This window comes from Neomonachus schauinslandi, chromosome 5 (genome assembly GCF_002201575.2).
Source record: "Neomonachus schauinslandi chromosome 5, ASM220157v2, whole genome shotgun sequence".
NCBI lineage: Eukaryota > Metazoa > Chordata > Mammalia > Carnivora > Phocidae > Neomonachus > Neomonachus schauinslandi.
In genome coordinates this window covers 62,388,312-62,414,617 of record NC_058407.1, presented here as the reverse complement: position 1 = coordinate 62,414,617, position 26,306 = coordinate 62,388,312, and the positions used below count along the sequence as shown (strand labels likewise).

The window sequence follows — 26,306 nt, the reverse complement described above, 5'->3', positions numbered from 1 at the left end:
CCCTCCCTCCTTGGGAGCTTTGTGCTATCACTCAATAAACCTTGCTTTGCTGCCCACCAAAAATAAATAAACTGTACTATATTCTTTTATATGGGTTAAATATTCAATAAAACAAAAATAGTGAATGAGGTGGTGGATATGTGGATATTTACATTGTTGTTATTAAATTATTCATAATAAAATATTTTTATTAAAAAGATTTCTAGGACTAGGGGCGCCTGGTTGGCTCAGTTGGTTAGGCGACTGCCTTCGGCTCAGGTCATGATCGTGAAGTCCCTGGATCGAGTCCCGCATCGGGCTCCCTGCTCGGCGGGGAGCCTGCTTCTCCCTCTGACCCTTCCCCCCACCATGTGCTCTCTCTCTCTCTCTCATTCTCTTTCAAATAAATAAATAAATAATCTTTATTTATTTACTTGAAAAAAGATTTCTAGGACTACCTCAGGTGTGCCCCAAGTGGAGCACAACTCCAGACTTAGTCAACGCTGTCACCCCCCCCCCACACACACACACACAGAGCCAACCCCAGGCCCCAGACCCCAGCATGGAGTCTGCTTAAGATTCTCTCTCCTTCTCCCTCTGCCCCTCCCTCTCTCTCTCAAAAATAAAGTAAAATAAAATAAAATAATATATTGAACCAGTCTTACATACTTGGGATAAATGCCACTTGGTCATGGTGTACAATTCTTTTTATACACTGTTGGATTTGATTTGCTAATATATTGAGAATCTTTGCATTTGTTCATGAGAAACATTGGTCTGTAGTTTTCTTATGATTTATTTATTTATTTTTTTTTTTTTTAAAGATTTTATTTATTTATTTGAGAGAGAGAGAATGAGAGAAAGCACATGAGAGGGGGGAGGGTCAGAGGGAGAAGCAGACTCCCTGCCGAGCAGGGAGCCCGATGCGGGACTCGATCCCGGGACTCCAGGATCATGACCTGAGCCGAAGGCAGTCGCTTAACCAACTGAGCCACCCAGGCGCCCCTCTTATGATTTCTTTGTATGGTTTTGGTTTTAGGGTAATGCTAGCCTCATAAAATGAGTTAGGAAATTAGCTCACAGTTTCTGTGGGAGTGAGAAACTTGAGTGTGGCTTAGTGGGGTGCCTCTGGCTTATAGTCTCTCATGAGGTTGAAATATGGTGTTAGCCAGAACTGTGGTCTCATCTGAAGGTCTGACGAGGGGGATATCTGCTTTCCATCCCACTCATGTGGTGTGCTATGATTGGGTTCTTCTTGGGCAGTAAGATAGAGGACTCAGTCCCTCACTGGCTACTGCTGGAGGCCACTCCATAGAGCAACTCACAACAAGGCAGCCAGCCTCCTTCTGAGCAAGAGAGGTAGAGAGAACATCAAAAACAAGTCACAGTCTTTTTATAACCTAATCTTGGAAGGGATAGCCCATCACCTCTGCAACTTTCTATTTGCTAGAAACAGGTCACTAAATCCAGCTAACATTAATGGCAGTGGGGAGTGGGGGTGTAATGAGGGTGTGAATACCAGGAGAGGGCTAATTGGAGGTAATTTGGGAGGCTGCCTACTCCCCCCCACCCCCCGAGGATATTTGTCCACTGATGGGAGCCATCCCACAAAGAAAGGAAGTGACAATACAGGAGAGAAGAGTGAAGATCTAGAAAATGCAGAGGAAATCCAGGCACAGGACCTCTGCAGTTACTGGTCCACTGCATTTTTCAATGCCCTTTCATGACTTGGCTACATGCACCTGTCTTTGATCAGAATATGTCAAAGAAATTTGTTAAATCTCTGTTATCTGTCCCAGTAAGACCTGTCGTTTGACCTGCTTTCACATCCATTCCCAATCTGATCATGTGATCATCGCCCCCGCAGAGAATCGCACCCCAACTGTATTTCTCCCCTTTCAAGTATCACCTTCCACTAAAGTATCTGGGGAACAGAAATCTGTTTGTTGTCTGCCCATGGGTCAGTCCAAGCTGCAACTTGTTCCCTCCACTACTGCCTACCTCTCACCCACTGATTTCTGCACAGTCCTGCCCTGATCTGTTCCTTTACCACGTGTTACCACCTGTAAGCCCCAATTAATAGCCTCCTTTGATTTAATGCTGTCAACCATGATGACCTCTGAGAGATGATATGAGCACGGCAGCTGTCCTGTTGCAGACCCCTGCTTTAATTCCCCATCATGTGACCAACCGCCTAGACTACCACAGCCCACACTGTTCCCTTGTCCCCGAGGATGTGGGATTAACAGAAGCAACCTTCAGCACAGCTCAGGATAGCAACGATAAAGCAATTTAAAACCAAACATTAGACATCACTGTTCTTAAAAAGCCTGGGTCAATCTAACCCTGTGAAACTCTCATAGATCTCTTTCTGGCTCAGGCCTGGCCTTCTGCCATGTTGTTGGGCTGCCTGCTTCTTTCCTCCCTCTTCCCCAGCTTCCTTTGCACACTGAAAAATTTCTCTTCAGTTACGCTGAGCAATAAATGCCCTTACCCCTAAGTAGGAAGCAGGTTCAAGGCTTACTCCTGCATATCTAAAAACCGTATTAAATGACTCTGCTAAAGGGAAGAAGGGCACACATAGTTGATTCTGGACTCAAAACAGAATCAAATCAAATACAAAACCAGGAAGACGCCTTTAACTTAATTTTTTCTCTTACATATCCTGATGGAAAATTTTAAGGCATGGCTTCTCTCTTTTGTCTCTATAGTAGAAAACAGTAAAAACAATAGTAAGATTATACACACACACTACATTACTATTACTGTGAGGGTTAATTTTATGTATCAGCTTGACTAAAGTATGCCCAGATAGCTGGTAAAATTTTATTTCTGGGTGTGTCTGTAAGAGTGTTTCTGTTCAGAGATTAGCATTAAATCCAAAGACGGAGGGAAAGAAGATCTGCCCTCACCAGTGTATACACATGTTATTCAATACAGTCCACTGAAGGCCCAGATCGAACAATAAGACAGAGGATGGGTAAATTCTCCCTTTCACCTTGACGTGGAATGTCCATCTCTCCTGTCTTCCCACATCAGAGCTCCTGGTTCTCAGCACTTCCGATTGGGACTGACTGAAACTACTGGTTTTCCTAGTTCTTCGGGTTGCAGATGGCATATCGTGGGACTTCTCAGCCTCCTTAATTGCATGAGCCAGTTTCCATAATAAGTATCTTATATATCTCTACGTAGCCTATTGGTTCTGTTTCTCTGGAGAAACGGATACATATCCATGCCTTTGTTTATGCTGCACCTTTAGCCTGGCTGGTCTTCACTACATCTCCTTCCTCTTCTTGATCTTCCCCCTTAGTCTAGGCCCAGCTCACAACCCCCTCCTTGGGGGAAACTTCCCAGACTGCCACGGCCCACACCAATCCCTTGTGTCTGAATTTGTATTAGGTTTAGGTGTCATGGTTTATTTCTTTGTTCCCCAAGTAATTTTCTCTGCTAGCCAAGTTATAATGTTCCCTGGGTTAGAGGGCCAGGTCTCTCTCTCTCTCTTTTTTTTTTTTTTAAGAGGAGGGGTTGGGGCAGAGGATGAGGGAGAGAATCCTTTTTTTTTTTTTTTTGAAGATTTTATTTATTTATTTGACAGAGAAAGACACGGCGAGAGAGGGAACACAAGCAGGGAGAGTGGGAGAGGGAGAAGCAGGCTTCCTGCCAAGCAGGGAGCCGGATGCAAGACTCCATCCCAGGACCCTGGGATCATACCTGAGCCCAAGGCAGACGCTCAACGACTGAGCCACCCAGGCGCCCCTGAGGGAGAGAATCTTAAGCAGGCTCTACTCCCTGCCCAGAGCCCAAAGCGGGGCTCCATCTTACAACCCTGAGATCATGACCTGGGCAGAAAATGAGTTGGATGCTTAACCCATTGAACCACCCAGGTGCCTCAAGAGGGCCAGGTCTTAACACCCCTCCTGTGATGTGATATTTATTTCAGCATGGGTGCATAGTGTGAGGTTAATACCTACTTGTTCAATAGATCAATTAACTGGAGCCACTTATCCTTGTCCTCTCCCCACAGTGTTTGGAATGTCAAAGGGCATCTCAGGGGTTCTGAGAGGGGCCAGGAATAATTCATCTCTCAGGCTAGGGACTGAAGGGCGAGAAAAAGAGCAAAAGAGCTAGAGCGCATGCAGTTACCATCAGTCAGCTTTTGTCCTTAACTTTGCAGGTCCTTCAATTTGATTTTATCAGCTCACCCTGAGGCGACGGGCTGAAGACAAACTACTGCAAAACAATAACGAGATGGATCTCTATCACAGAATCTGGGTTCCTGGGCGCCTATCTCATCTCAGATCCCAACCTCTGCACTTGCTTTGTCTTCTGCTTTCTGTCTCCCCTCCCCAGCTTAGGTGCCTCGGTTTAGATGCCCTTACTTCTGGAAGCCTTCCAGGCCCTGCAAGTCTGAGCTAGCAGGGCCCGGGGCTCTGCATCCCCTCCCCGCACAGAAGCCCAACTGTACCGTACGGGCCCGCGGCTCTGGCCCAGGCACGAGCACTCTGACGCCGGCCGGGCGCAGGACTCCTCGCGCGCACCCGCCAACGAGCGGCCGCCAACGAGGATACCGCCCACAGGCCACACGCATCCGGGCAACTGGGCCACCCCCCAGGCCTCCCGCCCCCACGCCCCTGGCTTCCTCCGCGAGCTTGATCCTCGCTCGCCGCACGCGCGCCCGCACACCTCGTCTCCTGGGCGGCGCCCCGCAGCCCCGGCCGCCGGCCAATGCCCGCCGCCATCTTGCCCAGCGGGAGTTCCCAAATGGGGCTGCGGCTCCTGAGCGCGGCGCTGCTGTTCGTGGGGAGCGCTCTCCCGCACTCCGGACTCGACTCACTTTCCGAAAGGACTGGGCGCAGCTCCTGGCGGGAGCAGGCCGGTGCACCGGGGTGGCGGGAGGCTGGGCAAGCGAGGCGGAAGGCGCTCCAGGCCCTGGAGGAGGGAGCGGAGGCCGCAGAGGGCAGTATCCATTGATTCCTCTCTTTCAGCAGCCTCCCGGGCGTGCTCCCCACCTCTGTAGTGTTTGAATTTGGGTCCCTCCTTTTCTGCTGTCCCAACTGCCTTTAAAATGTACAGACCTACGCAGTCCGATTAATTATGACGGTGTGGTAGTCATTGTAGCAAAAATGCCATACGCTTGTGGAGCGCAGCTCTGTATGCTCAAAACATTGAGGTTTGTCATTCCCATTTTAAAGATTAATAATTCAGTGGAATTCAGAGTTGAAAAGGCTCGTAGGTGACCTTGTCCTACTACACTTGAGAAAAATTCACCCAGCAAGTCAAATGGCGACTATTAGAACTTGTAGCTTTTGATTCACCAGTCCCAGGCTTTTTAATTGCCATTTTGCACAGGCAACAACATGATACCTGGTCAGAGAAACTTACCTCATTTTTATATTTTGGGGGAATGGAGTTTTAAAATTAACGAACTGTGTTGATTTAATGCCTTTCTATTTGTAGTGATCATTTAAGGCATGTTTGTCTTAACTCTCCTTTAAGATTTTTTTTTCAAAATATGGGCATGCCGTAGGTATACAGATTATGTTTTTTAAATAGGAATCTAAAAGATTATATTAGTATGTTAAGATTAGGAATACATATCATTAGATGTTCAGTACAAATAATATATGATTTTTATTTTTAGATTGTGGGACAGCACCACTTGCAGATGCATTGGAAGGGTCTCGGATAATAGGCGGCACAACAGCTCAAACTGGCGCATGGCCATGGGTAGTTAGCCTGCAGATTCAATCAGGCAAAATTCTGGCTCATATGTGTGGGGGAAGCTTAGTGAAAAATAAGTGGGTCCTCACAGCTGCCCACTGCACTAAAGACATTAGGTATGTATTCAGAACACAACTCCTATTTTATTCTCTTGGGGGATATTTTGAAGTAGTAGAGGACCATTTGATTTCAGCCATGTTCAGTTAAGCTGTGTGGTTACAAGTAGCCATAATGCTTTACACTAGCACACTGTTTGTTGAAATGAATCCTGTAAATCAGAGGTCAACATACTTTCTGTAAAGACAGTACAAATGTTAAGGACTCTGTCACAACAACTCAACCCTGCCACTATAGAATCAAAGTGGCCATAGACAATACAATTGAATAAGTGTGCTGTGATCCAATAAAACTTTATGAACACAGAAATTTGAACAAAATATTTTTTGGGTTTTTTTTTTTCCACCCATCTAAGAGTATAAAAAAATTTTTTTTTTTTTTTTTTTTTTTGCTCATGGGCTATACAAAAATAGAAGACAGGTCAGATTTGGTCTTTGGGTTGGAATTTGTCAGACTGTTTTAAATAATGACGATTTCTTTAGCTTTTAAAATTATTATATTGTAACCATGTGTTTTTCTTTCTCACCATTGGATCATGAGTGCTTTTTTTTTTTAAAGAATTTATTTATTTGGGCACCTGGGTGGCTCAGTTGGTTAAGCGACTGCCTTCGGCTCAGGTCATGATCCTGGAGTCCCTGGATCGAGTCCCGCATCGGGCTCTCTGCTCGGCAGGGAGCCTGCTTCTGCCTCTGACCCTCCCCCCTCTCATGTGCTCTCTCTCTCTCATTCTCCCTGTCTCAAATAAATAAATAAAATCTTAAAAAAAAAAAAAAACAAGAATTTATTTATTTATTTGAGGGGGCGCCTGGGTGGCTCAGTTGGTTAAGCGACTGCCTTTGGCTCAGGTCATGATCCTGGAGTCCCGGGATGGAGTCCCACATCAGGCTCCCTGCTCAGCAGGTAGTCTGCTTCTCCCTCTGACCCTCCTCCCTCTCATGCTGTCTCTCATTGTCTCTCTCGCAAATAAATAAAATCTTAAAAAAAAAAAAATTAAAAAAAAATTTATTTATTTGAGAGAGAGAGAGAGAGAGCGCGCATGAGTGGGGGGAGGGGCAGAGGGAGAGGCAGGCAGACTCCCTGCTGAGCAGGGAGCTGGATGCAGGGCTTGATCCCAGGACCCCAAGATCCCAAGATCATGACCTGAGCTAAAGGCAGACGCTTAATTCACTGAGCCACCCAGGCACCCCTGGATCATTAGTTTTGAAAAACAAGGGCTACATGTTTTATTTTGTATTCCTTGGACTAATAGAGGACTTGGCCTACTTAATAAAAGACATAATAAATGTTTACTGATTCTGTGGATGATGTCAGTCTTAGAGAAATAGGATTTACCACAGTTAGAATAGAACTTTATGACCCTCCTAACCATTTAATATGAAGCTCTAAGAAAAATCCTTTGGGAAACCATGGTACCTGTCTTTAATATTTAAGAGAACAGCTCTCTTAGAGAAGAATGAAAAGTCTTTAAGAGGAACTAACAACTTAAATATTCAATTGAGGGTGGGTGCCTGGGTGGCTCAGTTGTTAAGTGTCTGCCTTTGGCTCAGGTCATGATCCCAGGGTCTTGGGATCGAGCCCCGCATCAGGCTCCCTGCTCAGCGGAGAGCCTGCTTCTCCCTCTCCCACTCCCCCTGCTTGTGTTCCCTCTCTCACTGTCTCTCTGTCAAATAAATAAATAAAATCTTTAAAAAAAAAAATTCAATTGAGGGCAACTGACCTGATGGAGTACATAAGGTTTTAGTCTGTATACTACATTTTTTAAAGTAAGGTCTTCGCCCAGCATGGGGCTTGAACTCATGACCCTGAGACCAAGAGCCTCATGCTCTACCAACTGTGCAAGCCAAGCACCCCTGTATACATTTTTCAACCATAAACTGACCTTCTGAGGAATAGAGGTAGAAAAATAATAAGATACTAAGATATAAACCACAGGTATAGAAAGAGATCTAGAAGAAAAGTTTCAGATTTAGGAATCAATTCTGTTCTTTCAGGGGTGTTTTACAACGCTTGTATAGCATGCTATTTTTTATTTTATTATTTTATTTTTTTAGGTAGAATCCATACCAACATGAGACTTGAACTCATGACCCCAGGATCAAGAGTCCCACACTCCACTGACTGAGCCAGCCAGGCACCCTTAACATGCTATCTTTATTTTAAGATTTTATTTATTTATTTGAGAAAGAGAGCACAGAGGTATAAATAGACTGCCCACTGAGCAAGGAGCCTGGTGCGGGACTCAATCCCAGGACCCTGGGATCATGACCTGAACCAAAGGCGGAAGCTTAACCAACTGAGCCACCCAGGTGTCCCAGACTTAAGCGTTCTTACATACCTTGCTCATGGCTGGAGAGCAACAAAATCAGGGATCAAGTCCAGGTTTGCCAGAATGAAAACCCACACATATAACTACAACTATACCATATGGCTCTCTACTTGAAACATCTCTTGTGATGATGGACTGCTACCTTGGGAAGAATATCAGTTCATTTTCAGACAGCTTTAATGCTTAGGAAGCTTTTCTTATGTTGAAATAAGTGTCTTGGTTTTTTTTTTTATCTGCTCTCAAGCCATATTTATATGTAACCCAATTCCTCTTCCAAGCATTTGAAGATAATGTCATATTCCACTTAACATTTCTCAAGACTAAGTCTTATTAATGTTTTACTCAACATTTACTGAATGTATGTTATATGCTAGGGACTGGTCTAGGTGCTGAAGCAGTAGACAGTACTGAGGCATATTCTCTACTTTTCAGGAGCATCCTGTCAGAGGACTAACTTTGCCATATTCTATTCCAGTCCCCCTCATTTCTTAAACCTTGCACCATCAACTATCCCTTTTTCCTTCTTAGAACAACCATTTATCAAAGACTTGCTCTGAGATTAGGTACTAAGGACATTACATATAATTCTGTGTAAAAAAAAAAAAAAAAAAAAAAAAAGCCCTGTGGTGCCTGGGTGGCTCAGTCGGTTAAGCATCTGCCTTCAGCTCTGGTCATGATTCCCAGGGTCCTGGGATCAAGCCGCACTTCGGGCTCACTCAAATAAATAAAATCCCTAAAAAGCAAAACAAAAACTCTCCCAGTAACTCTCTGAGATAGCTATTATTATCTCTGTTTTACACTTGAGGAATCCAAAGATGAGGGAGATTTGGTAACTTGCCCAAGATCACACTGCTGTTAAATAGCAGCCCCCTGATCTAAACCTGGTTCTTCAACATATGCTGTTGTATTGTACCTCATTGTCTCTAGTATTTTTCAACCTCTCTGGTTTCTTCCCTACAACCTGTCAATGAACCCTACCATTTCCTTTCTTCCCTTCCTTTTGGGAAACTCCCTTTTGCTTCATCTGCATTGACTTATAAAATGCCAATTGCAGTCTGATTTCGGTGCTCAGAACACACTATTAAAAATCCACCTCCATGCCAAATCCAATTACCTCTTCAGTCCCCATCCTATTTGATCTTTATAACATGTGACAAAGTTGACCACTGTTCTCCTTGAAGCGATCTCTTTTCTTGATTTCTAAGTCACCTCTAATTTTCTCCTTTTCCTTGATGAGTCTTTGTCATCATCTAATGGCAACATTTTCCACTCCCATCCTCTTGCTTTATCATCTGTACTCTCTCCTAGAGATGTCTCATCTACTTCTGTTTCAGTAATCACCATGTGCTGGAAACTCCCAAGTCTCTCCAGCTGAGTCATATTTCTAGCTCCCTACTATACATTTATACTAGAGTCACAGTCTCAACAAGTTGGAAAACGTATTCAAAAATCTTTCCTCTAATCCTGTTCATTTTCTATTCTTTCAGATAACGGCATCACCAACAGCTCTGTTACCCAGGGAATTAGCTCTCTCTGTGCAGTATCTCTTAAATTTGTTTCTTCTCCCAGTGCTCCACACTGATTAGAAAACTTACACTATTACACTTACACTTAAACTACTTACACTTACACTATCATAACTATTCTAATGAGTGTGAAGTGGTATCTCACTGGTTTTGATTTGCAATTCTCTAATGACTAGTGATGTTAAGCATCTTTCCATGGCTTATTGGCCATCTGCATATCTTCTCTGAAGAAATATCTATTCAAATCCTTTGCCCATTTTTAATTGGGATTTTTGTTGAGATATAGGAATGCTTTTAATATTCTTGATATCAATCCCTTATCAAATATGTAATCTGAAAATATTTTCTCTCATTCTGTGGGTTGTCTTTTCACTCTCTTTGATAATGTCATTTGATGCACAAAAGTTTTTAATTTTGAAGAAGTCCAACTTATTTATTTATTTAATTTTTGGTTACCTATGTTTTTGGTGTCATATCCAAGAAATCATTGCCAAATCCAGTACCATGAAGGTTTTCTCCTGTGTTTTCCTCTAAGAGTTTTTTTACTTTTTTTAAAAAAGATTTTATTTATTTATTTGTCAGAGAGAGAGAGAGAATGCAAGCAGGGGGAGTGGCAGGTAGAGGGAGAAGCAGACTCCCTGCCTAGCAAGAAGCCTGATGCGGGAATTGATCCCAGGACCCTGGGATCATGACCTGAGCCAACGGCAGATGTTTAACTTACTGAGCCACCCAGCTTCCCTTGTTTTATTTTTATATTTAGGCCTTTACCTATTTTGAGTTAATTTTTGCATATGGTGTAAAGTAAATGTTCAACTTCATTCTTTTGCATGTACATATACAATTTTGCCAGCACAATTTGTTGAAAAAGCCTGTCCTTTCCCCACTGAATTGTCTTGACACTTTTGTTGAAAATCACTTGATCCCATTTGCAAGGTTGTATTTCTGGGCTCTCTATCCTGTTCCATTGGGGGGTGTGTGTATTTGCCAGTACTACACTATTTTGATTACTGTAACTTTGCTGTAGTTTTGAAGTCTGGAAATGTGAGTCCCCCAACTACATTCTTCTTTTTCAAGATTATTTTGGCTATTTGGAGTCCCTTGGCATTCTGTATGAATTTAGGATGGGTTTTTCTATTTCTTCAGAAAATATCATTGAGATTTTTATAGGGATTGCATTGAATCTGTAGATCACCTTGGGTAGTATTGTCATCTTAACAATATTAAGCCTTCCAATCCATGAACATGGGATGTCTTTCCATTTATTCATGTCCTCTTTAATTTCAGCAATGTTTTGCAGTGTTCAGTGTATATAGCCTGTTTTTTAATCTTATGGTCTGATATAAATTGAAGTAAATAAGGAATATAAGTTGAATAAGTTTGGAAAAGAAAAGAAAGATCATTATTTCAAAGTAGCTTAAAGCAGTGATTTCTTTGTATACAAAATAGAACTAGGGCTTTAAAATTTTTTGGTAAACTTTCTAGAGGTCACCTAATCCACTTTTAAGATAGCTAAATGTCTTGTATTTCCTTAGGAGAAATTCTAGGAAGTAGAATTGCAAAGTAAAATACAGTGCAACTTGGGGTGCCTCGGTGGCTCAGTCGGTTGAGTGTCCAACTCTTGGTTTTGGCTTGGGTCATGATCTCAGGGTCCTGGGATTGAGCCCCAAGTTGGGCTCTGTGCTCAGCAGGGAGTTTGCTAGCGATTCTCTCTCTCCCTCACCCTCTGCCCCTCCCCCCGTGCTCACTCTCTCTCAGATAAATAAATCTTTAAGAAAAATACAAGGCAACTTTTATAGACTATTGATACACACTGCCAAGGTACCTACCTGTTTATACTTTCCACATGAATAAGAGTTCCTTTGTTTTTGTGACTGTTGTTTGTCCTGAGCATTATCATCAAACACACACACACACACACACACACACTCATAAACTTTGCCAATTTGAATAATGAAAAGGAATTTCAGCATTTGTAAACAATGTATAAAATAAAAGGTCCTCCTTCCCAATCCAATTCCAAATGTAACAACTATTAAATGCTTAAGGTTTTTTTTTTTTTAAGATTTTATTTATTTGAGAGAGAGAGAATGAGTGAGAGAGAGCGTACACATGAGAGAGGGGAGGGTCAGAGGGAGAAGCAGACTCCCCGCTCAGCAGGGAGCCTGATGCGGGACTCGATCCCAGGACTCCAGGATCATGACCTGAGCCGAAGGCAGTCGCTTAACCAACTGAGCCACCCAGGCGTCCCTAAATGCTAAAGGTTTTAATTGTTGATTTTGACCCACAAAGGATTTTTTAGTTTGGTTTTTTACTTGTTCTTTATTATTTTTTTTTAAGATTGTCAAGACCCATTAGTTGCTTCCTGTTTTATATCAATGCTATCATTGCTATGTATTCATCTACATTTTCTTTCTGGTTTAATTTTTATAATTCTCATGCTAATTTAATATCCAAATGCTTCATTCTAAAACCTCAAAATTTACAAAAGTAAAGGGAATAGTTTAGTGAACTCCCATATGCCTATCACCCAGCTTCAAATTATCAACTCATGCCTGATCTTATTTCATCTTTATCCTGACCAACTCCTTCCTTCAATTATTTTGAAGCAAATCTCAGACATACCACTTTATGTATCTTTAAAAGTAAAGACTTTAAAGATTTTATAATAAAAATTTTTTTACATTTAACATTTAATCAATTTCAAGTTTATTTTACTGTTTAGTGCTTTTCAGAGATTTAATCTTATTTCACTTTTCAAACTAGTTAGCTAGGTGTCCCAATACCATTTATCAAATCATTCATTCTTTTGTCCACTGGTAAGAAGTGCTACCTTAATCATATATTAAAATCTCATGTACTCGAATATGGTTTTGGACCCTCTGTCCCACTGATCTATTTCTCCTTCATCATGATATTTTGGTTTTTATTTGATGTGACTTCATGTACATGAAAGTAGGATTAAATTTTTGTTATTAATCTAACAGAAAAACAAAAACTAGGAGATTAAGAATATTTACTTAGTTAAATAACATGTTTATAATAACATTTATTCTCTTTCAGAGATCCTTTAATGTGGAGAGTTGTGATTGGAACTAATAGTATAAAAGGGCATCATCCACACTCCAAGAAGATGAAAGTTAAAGCAATCATTATCCATCCAGACTTCAATTTGGAAACTTATGTAAATGATATTGCACTATTTCATTTAAAAAAAGCAGTAAGGTATACTGACTATATTCAGCCTATTTGTCTGCCTTTTGATGTTTTCCAAAAACTGGACCAAAACACAAAGTGTTTTATAAGCGGCTGGGGAAGAACAGAAGAAGGAGGTAATTATAGTCTGAATTTTATTTATACATTTTTCCTGATTATTGGAGAGGGTGTACCCTTTTATATATTCATCTCTTTATATCATGAATTTGAGCAATAGGTCTTTACAAACCATTGAAAAAGAAATGTTTTTTCTTGTATTTTTTCTTCCTTGTAGGAAAGAGAAAATTATCAAAAAAAGAAAGAAAGAGAAAATTATCTTCCAAAGCAGAAATAGAGACTTTCTCTGGTTATGCATGCTAAGAGACTTGAACCTCTAAACATTCTCAGAGAGAATGATGATTCTAAGTGTTTTTGTAGTTTCTGAGATTCATAGGTGATAGAGCCAGCTCTGTGAGAGGATTGCTTATCATAAATAATAAGCTTCTAGCTGTAAGGAATCAAATTTAGTGTCCTTTTAATTTAATACCCTATTTAATATCAAACAGGTTGAGTGCCATATATTTTCTTTAGTTGTACAAATGAGCACTAATTATTGATTGGTTGAACTATTATGAACTATCAACAAATAAATGTAGAAAATAGTCTCTGCCTTTGGTTCTAAAAATAGTTACCATTTGGGAGCATTTACCATGTTTTAGATCCTTTTCTAAATATACTATTTTATCTTATCTTCAAAATATTCCTACTAGGAAGTTTATGTCATTATTCCTATTTAACAGACCAGGAATTGTGGAAAGTTGAGAAGCTAGAACACAAATCTAGGTCTTCTTTATTTCTACAGCCTGAATGTCTAAGTACTGCATTAAGTACAAACTGTTCTTGATGGAATCAAAGTCTAGTGAGATCAAGTGCTGAGACTCTTTTTTCTATTCCTTACAGAAATTAGCCATTTAAATATGTGTAGAGGGGTGCCTGGGTGGCTCAGTTGATTGGGCATCCAACTCTTGATTTTTGTTCCGGTCATGATCTCAGGGTCCTGGGATGGAGCCCCGCATCACTCTCCCCACTGGGATTCTCTCTCTCTCTCTTCCCCGCCCACCTCCTCTCCCCCTCCTCTCTCTAGGATGGATGAACAAATCTTTGGAAAAAAAAATGTTTAGATTAGGGGCACTTGGCTGGCTCAGTCCGAAGAGCATGCAACTCTTGATCGTGGAGTTGTGAAATTCGAGACCCACGTTGGGTGTAGAGATTACATACATACATACATACATACACTTTTAAAAACAAATAAGTGTAGATTATTTAGATATGATACAGATAAATGTATGAAAGATCTGTGAATTATTACTTTTCTTTTTTTCCTCTGTGAATACCATTTAAACAAGTTAAGAAAGCAACATGTGTAGGGAAAAGAGTATGGGCTTTAGAATCACAGACCTAAGTCTGAATCTCAGCCCTGCAACGTCCTTAACTTCACTTAACGACTGAGCCACCCAGGCGCCCCAAGTTATTGACTCTTTAACAACAATTAGGACAACAATGATCACAGTAGCTTCCATTTATTCAGGGCTAGGTACTTAATAAAATACTAAGCACCTTGGGCGCCTGGGTGGCTCAGTAGGTTAAGCGACTGCCTTCGGCTCAGGTCATGATCCTGGAGTCCCGGGATCGAGTCCCGCATCTGGCTCCCTGCTCGGTAGGGAGTCTGCTTCTCCCTCTGACCCTCCCCCCTCTCATGCTCTCTGTCTCTCACTCTCTCTCTCTCAAATAAGTAAATAAAATCTTTAAAAAAAATAAAATAAAATACTAAGCACCTTAATGAATTTCTCATTTAATGCCCCCAGTAACACTATGAGAAGTACTATGACATGGATAAATAAACAGATTTAAAGAGGTTAAGTGAGGGACGCCTAGGTGGCTCAGTTGGTTAAGCATCTGCCTTCAGCTCAGGTCATGATCGCAGGGTCCTGGAATTAAGTCCCGCATCGGGCTCCTTGCTCAGCAAGTAAATAAAATCTCCTTGCTCTGACAAGTAAATAAAATCTTTAAAAATAAATAAATAAATAAAATAAAGAGGTTAAGTAAGCTGCCCTAAATTACACAGCTAAGTGAGGGGTAAAAATTCAATCCCAGGCTGGCCTGTCTCAAACTCATGTTTCCACTATATCATATCATCTTTCACACTGTCATACATTTTCATGATCTGTAAGATGAGAGCAGTAATACCTGTCAGAGAGCTGTTTATTTTTTTTCTTTTAAAGATTTTATTTATTTATTTGACAGAGAGAGACACAGCGAGAGGGAACACAAGTAGGGGGAGTGGGAGAGGGAGAAGCAGGCTTCCCGCTGAGCAAGGAGCCTGATGCGGGGCTCGATCCCAGGACCCTGAGATCATGACCTGAGCCGAAGGCAGACGCTTACTGGCTGAACCACCCAGGTGCCCCTGTCAGAGAGCTGTTTTAAGGATTAAGTTGGCTCTCCAGCAACATGGTAGATTACATGCACACACCAACCTTCCCAGTGAATACTATTTTTTTAAATTTTTTTTAAAGATTTTTTTTTATTTGTCAGAGAGAGCACAAGCAGGGGGAGCAGCAGGCAGAGGGAGAAGCAGGCTCCCCGCTGAGCAGGGAGCCCAACGCAGGACTCAATCCCAAGACCCTGGGATCATGACCTGAGCCGAAGGCAGTTGCTTAACCAACTGAGCCACCCAGGTGCCCTGGATTATAATTTTAAAAATTATAAACACCAAAGCAAATAAGGCATTATGAGTAAGAGTCAGCGGAAACAATAGACATCAAAATAAGACCTGCAAAAATTTCAGATATTGGGATCAAAAATAAAAAGATGTTTAATATATTATAAGAAATAAAAGATGTGCTTAAAAATATGAATAAAAAGGAGCTATGAAAAAGAACCAATGATAATAATTTAAAAATATAATAATTGAGGGACATCTGGGTGGCTCAGTCAGTTTAGTGTCTGACTCTTGATTTCAGCTCAGGTCATGATCTCAGGATTGTGAGATCAAGCCCCGTGTCAGGGTCCACACTGGGCGTGGAGCCTCCTTAAGATTCTGTCTCTCCCTCTGCCCCTTCCCCTCAGCTGGTGTGTGTGTTCTCTCTAAAAAAAAATTAATAAAAAATATAATAATTGAAATAAACTCAATGGACTAAATTAGTACCAAGTCAGAAAATACTTAGGATTCCCACAGATTAAAATCAACCAAATATCAGCACACAATCAAAGATCACCAAACAGGGGCATCTTGGTGGCTCAGTCATTAAGCGCCTGCCTTTGGCTCAGGTCATGATCCCAGCGTTCCGGGATCAAGCCCCGCATCGGGCTCCCTGCTCCACAGGAAACCTGCTTCTCCCTCTCCCACTCCCCCTGCTTGTGTTCCCTCTCTCGCTGTGTTTCTCTCTGTCAAATAAATAAATAAAATCATAAAAAAAAAAATCACCAAACACATTAGGAGAAAAACCATAATAATGAAAATCAACAGAAATAAAACAACAGATCCCCCAAGGATCTCAGATAGTAATATTTTAGGTATAGAATACAAAATAAGTATATATAAATTGTTTGAAGAAATTAAAAAATAGAATTAGAAATAAGCAATAGACTATCTAGAATGACCAGGCAGATTTAAAAGAGAACCAGGGGTGCCTGGGTGGCTCAGTGGATAAGTGTCTGACTCTTGATTTCAGAGCTCACAGCCCTGAGATCAAGCCTTATGTCAGCGTGGGCAGAAGCCAGGAATACTGCTCATCTTCCTTCAATGCACAGGGTAGTGCTCTCACCCTCCGCAACAAAGAACTATCTGGCCTACAATGTCAATAGTTCTGAGATTGGGAAACCTTGGAATACAATAAAATAGTGTATAATTCATGGAATTAAAATAAAGATACTTAAATATTGGGGGAAAAGCGGTGATCAGAGTTAAAGTGATCTCAGGTCTGTGTATTATTCAGAAGTGTTAAGATACTGATTAACATTAGATTTAAGCATGAATGGTCAAATTTGAATAATAGAAATTAATAGAAATAGGGGATATAACTTGGAATAAGAAACATATGGAATAAGAAAGACAAAATCTTAATAAAAAATCAAGAAAGGAGAAATAAGCTTAGGAAAAGTGAGAAAAATAGAAAGTATAAAATAAGACCATAGAAACAAGTCCAGATATATCCATAATCACAATAAAGGTTAATGAACCAAACCACTAATTAACAGACAGAAAATCACATTAGGGAGTAGGAAATCCAGCTTACCTAGAGGGATACCTAAAATGTAAGGATATGGAAGGACTGAAGTAAAACAATAGTAAAGAAATATATCAGGGGCACCTGGGTGGCTCAGTTGGTTGGGCAGCTGCCTTCGGCTCAGGTCATGATCCTGGAGTCCCGGGATCGAGTCCCGCATCGGGCTCCCTGCTCGGCAGGGAGTCTGCTTCTCCCTCTGACCCTCCTCCCTCTCATGCTCTCTGTCTCTCATTCTCTCTCTCTCAAATAAATAAATAAAATCTTTAAAAAAAAAAAAAGAAATATATCAAGTAAATTAAAATTAAAAGAAAGCTAGTATCGGGCGCCTGGGTGGCTCAGTTGGTTGGGCGACTGCCTTCGGCTCAGGTCATGATCCCGGAATCCCAGGATCGAGTCCCACATCGGGCTCCCTGTTCAGCGGGGAGTCTGCTTCTCCCTCTAACCCTACCCCCTCTTGCGCTCTCTCACTCTCTCAAATAAATAAATAAAATCTTTAATAAAAAAATAAAAAAATAAAAGAAAGCTAGTATCACTATGCAAATTGCAAACAAAACAGACTTTAAGGCAAAAGATCATTTTGATTTAGAAAAGGTTCAACTCACCAAGAATATAGAACAGTTCTAGACTTTTGAGCCTGATAAAAAGGACCCAGATAATATTAAGGAAAAATAGAATTGTACAGCAAATGTAATAACTGCTCTATGATAATAGAGAATTTAATACAATTCTTTTTATTGTTAGCATATCAAATGGATAAAAACTTAGTAAAGATCTGGAATATTTGAACAACGTAATTAGCCAGCTTGATTTAATAGCCAAATCAGTACACTCAAAAATTTAGAGGCTTTTATCTTTTCAAGTGCAGGTGGAATCTTTATAAAAATTGACCACTTGGGGCACCTGGGTGGCTCAGTTGGTTAAGCGTCCAACTCTTGGTTTTCGGCTCAGGTCATAATCCCATGGGTTATGAGATCAAGGCGTTAACCTCCGCACTCAGCGGAGAGTCTGTTGGAGACTCTCTCCCTCTGCCCCTCCCCCCACTTGCACAGCACACACTCTCAAATAAATAAATCTTAAAAAAAAAAAAAAACTGACCACTTATTAGAGGCCATAAAGCAAAACTCCAAGTTCAAAGATAGGTAATGTACAAACTGTGAACTCTGATTATGCTTTATTTACAAAAGGGATGGGCATTTTGGCTGTGACGGCCCATGGGGAGGCTGGCAAATCCTCTCCCCCAGTAAATATAAACTGACAAAGTTGTCAAAAACGATCATTTTAGGGTCCTGGGAATCAGCCAAAGTACACAACAAATTGAGGAATATTTATCATAAACAGCTAGAAATTTGGGTAAAATGAGGAATCTGCAGCTTCCTTGCTTGTAGGGGCTCCCAACTCCTCTCTCAGATCAGTCAGTACAGTACTTTTAGCAAGGCCGTGAAGAACAGAACCTTGTTGCCAGAGGAGGTGAACTCTATTTGGAAAAGCAGCTGAAAATCCAGGCTAGCAGTTGTCAATAAAAGTATTGGACTCAGCAGCAAGAGACAAATGGGGAAAATCCACAGCTCTACTGGCCTGGGATTATAGTCCTAGATAAGACAGTCAGAAACTTGACAGAAAAATCCCCCAAATGAGAGAGCTATAGAATGGCTCAATACGCTCTCCAAACATTCTTGGCACTAAATTCTAGTGCAGTAACACTAGAAAAAGATGCAAAAACACATATGACTTAGGTAATAACAAAACACTCATTATTCACAGGTGATGTGACTATTTACAATAAAGAATCTATAATACATTGGAATTAAGAGAGTCTAGTAAAATGTCCAGATATAAAACCAAAATACCAAAATCTATTTCATTTTGATACACTATCAATGATTAGGAAATGTAACTTTCCAAGTTAACAGATGTCACACCCACAAGGATGTCTATAATCAAAAGTTAGGAACAAGTGTTGACAAGGATGTGGAGAAACTGGAACCCTTATGCATTGCTGGTGGGAATATAAAATGGCATGGGTGTTTTGGAATACAGTTTCTTAGTTCCTCAAAAATTAAATCTATAGTTACCATATGACTCAGAAATTCCACTCCTAGGTATATACCCAAGAGAAATGAAAACACACGTCCACACAAAAACCTGTACTCAAATGCTCATAGCAGCGTTATTCAAAATAGCAAAAACAAAAAACTAAAGATCCATCAACTGATAAATGGATAAACAAAACGTGGTATATTCATACAATGGAATTTTATCTAGCCATTAAAAGGAATGAAGCACTAATACATGCTACAACATTATGCTAAGGGAAATAAGCTCTACCTAACAGCCCACATTATTGCATGATCCCATTTATATGATGAAATGTCCAGAATGGGCAAATCATAGAGACAGAAAGTAATTTAAAGGACTTAAACTATAAACAATGAAATTAAACTATAAGCCAATAACAGAAACCAATAAACTAAAAACTAATAACCAATAACTGGAAAATCCAATAATACTTGGAGATTAAACATGAATTGGTTAATAGTATTGTACCAGTGTTAAATTTTCTGATCTTGATAAATGTACTGTGGTTATGTAAGAAAATGTCCCTGTTCTTAAGAAATATACACTATGGGGTGCCTGGATGGCTCAGTCGTTAAGTGTCTGCCTTCAGCTCAGGTCGTGGTCCCGGAGTCCTGGGATGGAGCCCCGCATCGGGCTCCCTGCTCCGCGGGAAGGCTGCTTCTCCCTCTCCCACTCCCCCTGCTTGTGTTCCCTCTCTCGCGGTGTCTCTCTCTGTCAATATATAAATAAAATCTTAAAAAAAAAAGAAATATACACTAAAGTATTTAAGGATATAGGAATACAGTGTCTGCCATTCACTCTCAAATGATTCAGAAAAATTTATATACACACACACAGAGTACAAATGATAATGCAAGTGTGACAAAAAGTCAACAACTGTTGAATTTGAGTAAGAGGTATATTACAGTTCCTTGTACTATTCCTGCTACTTCTCTATAATTTTGAAATTTTATCTAAATAAAAAGTTGCCAAAATAATTACAAAATTAAAAAAAAAAAGTTAACAGGGGCACCTGGATGGCTCAGTCAGTTAAGCGTCCGACTCTTGATTTTGGCTCAGGTTATGATCTCACAGTCATGAGACTGAGCCCCAGATCAGGCTCCATGCTCAGCAGGGAGTCTGCTTGAGGTTCTCTCTCTCCCTCTCCCTCTGTCTCTCCCCCTGCCCCCTCTAAAATAAATGAATGAGGGCGCCTGGGTGGCTCAGTTGGTTAAGCGACTGCCTTCGGCTCAGGTCATGATCCCAGGGTCCTGGGATCGAGTCCCACATCGGGCTCCCGGCTCAGCGGGAAGCCTGCTTCTCCCTCTCCCACTCCCCCTGCTTGTGTTCCTGCTCTCGCTGTCTCTGTCTCTGTCAAATAAATAAATAAAATCTTAAAAAAAAAATAAAATAAAATAAAAATAAATGAATGAATGAATGAATGAATAAATAAATCTTTTTAAAAAACAGTAAACAGATGAAACAAAAATACTAAAGAATCTATAGGAGGTGGGCACATGGTTGTTTACTGAGAAATTCTTTCATCTTTGCCTTATGTTTGAAATTTTTCATAACAAAATGCTGGAGAAGAAAGTTAACAGAAGTTAACATTTACAATAATACCAAACTGATTAGGTAGCAAAAAACACATCTAACAAGGGCACCTGGGTGGCTCAGTCGGTTAAGCATCTGCCTTCAGCTCAGGTCATGATCCCAGGATCCTGGGATCGAGCCCCACATCAGGCTCCTTGCTCAGTGGGGAGCCTGCTTCTCCCTCTCTCTCTGCCTGCTGCTCCCCCTGCTTGTGGTGTCAACTGAATAAATAAAATATTAAAAAAAAAAACACACATCTAACAAAAGATTGCAGGGCTTTTATGGAAGAGATCCTAAAACATTTTTAAGACATTAAAGAATACCTAAGTAAATGGAATGGTATACTTTATGCTTGAATAGGACAACTCAGTGTCATAAAGATGTCAATTCTATCTGAAAAAACTGAAAACAAAACAGAACAAAAACAAAAATAGGGAATGCTAAGCCCTAACATGAGTTTTGAGATAGTTAAAAAGCTCATTCTAAAAGACCCAAGAATAGCCAAGACTCCTCCAGAAGAAAAATATGTTAGAGGAGTTGCCATCCAGAAATCATTATTTTAAAGCTATAGTAATTAGTCTGTTATATTTGTGCAAGGATATTCTAAGTGACCAGGCGAACAGAATAGAAAACCAGACATCTATTTCTCAGCTCTCTGTCTTACTCACTTTGAAAATCTCTAGTTATTTTTAATAGTCTTGCACCAATACCATACTGGTATTACTATTGCTTAGACTCATAAATTGGGTGGTAGGTTCACAGGTGTTCATTTCATTATTATATTCTATAACTTATATGTTACAAATATTCTTTTATATGCTGCCAGTATTACTTTAATTATTTTTAAATAAAGCGCAGAAATGTGGCTGGCCTCTAAGAAGCCTCTATCTAGGAATCTGAACGTCATTAGGACATACTTCATTTCTATTTCCTGTGCCTATTCTTTCTGCATTTGGACTATTTTCTCAGGCTGCCTGTCGTCATAAAGTTCAAATTTGGCTGCAGCTGCTTTGAACTTAAAACTAAGCAGTCATGTGACTACAGTGAACAAGGTTTTCCTCTGGCAGTTCCAGTTAAAATGGTGCTACAGAAGTATTCCAATTGGCTAGACTTACACTTCATACAATACAATACAATACATACTCCCAGACCAGTGTTCTAGGAGAATGGAATTCTAGGAATGGAACAGTTAGGTCATCCGCCCACCTACAGCCAAGGGGACAATGGGGAAGGATGCAGGGCACACAAAATTCTCAGCTACCACATGTGGCGACTGCAACTCTGAGGCTGATAAGATCAGATGCTGCTGTTACAGAAGCTTTTCTATGGATAAATCTTACAATAATTTGTCCAATAGTTCCTGAAGTGTTGCCCTGTATTTTCCTCTCTCTTCAGTAGCAAAGAACCACTTATGTTCAGGAATTAGCAGAGAAGTGAAGGGAGTATATGAATTAAAAATCTGTTTTATTTTCATGTAGACCATCCTTCAAAACTTAGCGTTCTTAGAAAATTTAATAAAAAATTATTCACAACTTAGAACCTAAGATTGATCTCAGCATTTACCTCCTTGGCCCTTGACAATTTTTATATAGCTTTATTTTGTAAAAAGTGTAGATGCTTGGGGCGCCTGGGTGGTACAGTTGGTTGGGCGTCCTACTCTTGGTTTCCACTGGGGTTGTGATCACAGGGCTGTGAGAATGACCCCCACAGGGGCTCTGCACTCAGCAGAACGTGTGCTTGAGACTCTCTCTCCCTCTCCCTCTGCCCCTCCCCTCCTCCAAGTAAATAAATAAACCTTAAAAAAAAAAGTATAGATCCTTTTGAGAACTTCAAGAAACAGAGGAAGGAAAGATAACAAAAATAACCTGAAATTCCAACTATCTAGAGATAGTGGTCATTAACATTTGGCGACCATTCTTCCACAGTCTTCCTAGGCATATACATGTGTATATGGATACAGTTTTACGTAACTGTTGAGCCACTTGGGAAAGAAAACCTATTCAACACGAACATTTTATATTACTGTCAAAATGCCTGCTCTTCGAAATCATTTACTGGTATTTTTGTTGTTGTTGTTGTTAACAGGTAATGTTACAGATGTGTTACAGGAAGCAGAAGTGCATTATATCTCTCGAAAGATTTGCGATTCTGAGCAGAGTTATGGGAAAATTATTCCTAACACTTCATTTTGTGCAGGTGATGAAGATGGGATTTTTGATACTTGCAGGGTAAGACCAAATAATTTTCCTTTGAAATATTTTCTAAAGCTAGAAGGAAACTTCAACAAGGTCTTTGATCACTTTCTGGTGAAGTCTTAATTATTAAGTTTATAAGTATTGCACTCTTTTTTCTCCTTTTTAACTACAGTCTGACAATCCAAATCCTCTTGCTTTCCTGGTCAAATTTAGACAAAATTTGCCTTGGATTTTTCTTTTTTTATTACTACCTCTATTGAGGTATAATTTACATATAAGCAATTCACCTTATTTAGGGTGTACAACTCAATGGGTTTTTAGTATATTTACAGAGCAGTGCAACCATTATCGTAATCTAATTTTGGAATACTTTTGTCAACCCAGAAAGAAGCCTCGACCCATTACAAATCACTCCTCATTCTCCTCCCACCTGCCCCTAGACCTAAGCAAACACTAAACCCTATATATTTGACTATTCTGGAAATTTCATATGAATAGAATCATTCAATATGTAATCTTTTGTGACTGGCTCCTTTCACTTAATATAATGTTTCCAAGTTTCATCCATATTGTAGCATGTATTAATACTTTATTCATTTTATCGCGGAATAATATTCCATTGTATGGATGTGCCTCATTTTATCCATTCATTAGTTGATGGATATTTGAGCTATTTCCACTTTTTGACTATTATGAATAATGTTGCTATACACATTTGAGTATACATTTTTTATGTGTAGGTAGGTTTTTCTTTCTCTTAGAAATTCCACCTAGGACTGGAATTGCTAGGTCAATGTTTAACATTTTGAAGAACTGCCAAACTCTATTCCAGAGTGGCTGCACTATTTTACATTCCCACCAGCAATATGAAGACTCCAATTTCTCCACATCCTTGCCTGCACTTGTTGTCTTTTTGATCACAGCCATCCTTGTGTGTATGAAGTGGTATTTCATTGTGGTTTTAATTTGTGTTTCCCTGGTGACTAATGATGTGGAGCATTTTTTCATGTAATCATTGGCCAGCCATTTGTAGATCTTCTTTGGATAAATGTCTATTCAGATCCTTTGCCCATTTTTAAATTGAGTTATTTATCTTTTTATTATTGAGTCATAAGCCTTTTTTATATATTCTAGATACCAGTCCCTTACCAGATATATGGTTAGCAAATATTCTCTCCCATTCTGTGGTCTCTCTTTTCATTTCCCTAATGTTACCATTTGTAGCATAGAGGTTTGTTTTTTCTTAATTTTTATGAAGTCAATTTATCTATTTTTTTTGTTTGTTTCGTCTCTTGTGCTGTTTGAATCTTTTTTCTCTTTTCTTCACTACTTCTAAATATATCAGCACTTCAATTCCCGAGCAGTACCCCATACTCTAACGTTGTTCTACTCATTCTGGTTTCTGTAATCCAGGGTTTATCTTTCCAGTGTCCTTTTCCTTAAAAATTTTGCTGAGTAAAACAGTAGAGAATCTAATCTAATTGAATTGCATTCATAAGCAAAACATCCTCATTATCAAAAAATAACTATTCAGTGCCAACCTTACATAGAGAAACTGAAAACACCTTGGAAATACAGTCCTTAGTCTTTAGGTTCTGAAAGCATTATCTCAATGTCCTTGTTGTTTTCAGTGATTTCTTTAGTAATAGTGCTTTGGTGCATTGACAGTCTTGCAGAAACCAGGACAGACATCTGTGATTTGTAATAGAACTGAGAGCCTTAGCTATTTATTCCTGTTACCCTGCACCAGCCAACATTAACACTTAGATGCCACCTCTTTCGAGATGCCAATTTACTCGAGTACTCTCCTCTAGTTAGCAAACCACGCACACACACCTTAAAGAATCCTTTATCCATCTTAAAGTTACACTTTTCACATACAGCATTAAGCGATAGAAGTATTCTATTGGTATTTACAGTATTTTGCACACTATTTCCTAAATTACATGTCTTCCTGAATAATTGTACTAAAAAATCCAAACAATGTGATTTATACAATTCTGGTTCGAAACAATGCAGATAGGAAGTTTATTCACCAGCTTTATGGCTTCCTCTAAATATCGGGCCAGATGGAACGCCTTCTGTCTGAGTTGGAATATAAAAATGAAAATCTATGGATCTTTAGAACTTGAAGGTATATTAAAAATGTGTATTTATATAAATGTATGATTAATGTGATTAATTTATTCCAGCTTTACTGTTGTTTAAAGACTACTAGAAGCAACTAACAGTATTTTGGGACTTTTTTAATAGGGTGATAGTGGTGGACCATTAATGTGCTACTTACCAGAACATAAACGATTTTTTGTAATGGGAATTACCAGTTACGGATATGGCTGTGGTCGAAAAAATTTTCCTGGTGTCTATTGTGGGCCATCCTTCTACCAAAAGTGGCTGACAGATCACCTCTACCAGGCAAGCAATAAAGGCATATTTAACATAAATATTCTACTTGGACAGGTCCTTGTAGCCTCAGGTTCTGTTGTCTTACTAGCAATTCCACAATGAAATTCTGAAGAATCTTTATTTTGCGTTGTGTCCCTCTCCATATTCTACATAATGAGTATCATTTATTCTTTTGGTAAATAATTGCCCACTTTACAGTTCTCATGTGAATATTTTTTGGAACAAAAGGATTGTGACATATTAAATATGTGATTATAAATTTGGCACTGAATCACATGCTTCTTTAATGTATTTTGATTATTTTTTATGTTATAATCATAATTTCACCTTTGGAATACTTTCCTAGAGTTTGTATAGAATTTTTAGTTATTAAATATATACCTTATGTGTATAAATGCCAAATAATAAAGAGTTTATAATTAAAATGAAAGCGGTTCTTTTGTTAAATTAATCAAAACAATTTCCTTTTAATTTAGATTTTATTTAAAGCCATTTACTTGATTTATATTTTTTAATTATCATCTTGTTTCTGGTTCCAAAGTATACTAGGATAAAGAGTATTTGCCTCTTTTTAAAATTCTAATTGAAATAATTTTTAAAATATTAATACTTCCTTCCTTAGGCCAAAAAAGAATGATGGTTCAGACACCACCAAATAATTTACTTCTTAAAAATTTATAATATGGGGTGCCTGGGTGGCTCAGTTGGTTAAGCGACTGCCTTCGGCTCAGGTCATGATCCTGGAGTCCCTGGATCAAGTCCCGCATCGGGCTCCCTGCTTGGCAGGGAGTCTGCTTCTCCCTCTGACCCTCCTCCCTCTCATGCTCTCTGTCTCTCATTCTGTCTCAAATAAATAAATAAAATCTTTTTAAAAAATTTATAATATGACTTTCTTACAGCTTTTACCTAC

The 26,306-nt window shown here is 39.6% G+C and overlaps 1 protein-coding gene across 1 annotated transcript; it reads left to right on the top strand.

Annotated features, from left to right (window-relative positions):
* Positions 1 to 4,704: 4,704 nt before the first annotated feature.
* On the top strand, positions 4,705 to 25,581 carry TMPRSS12 (transmembrane serine protease 12). Its single transcript, XM_021704846.1, has 5 exons — positions 4,705 to 4,939; positions 5,621 to 5,816; positions 12,730 to 12,998; positions 22,881 to 23,023; positions 25,244 to 25,581. The coding sequence occupies exons 1-5, from the start codon at positions 4,705 to 4,707 to the stop codon at positions 25,496 to 25,498; spliced, it is 1,098 nt and encodes a 365-aa protein (XP_021560521.1). The 3' UTR covers positions 25,499 to 25,581.
* Positions 25,582 to 26,306: the final 725 nt, after the last annotated feature.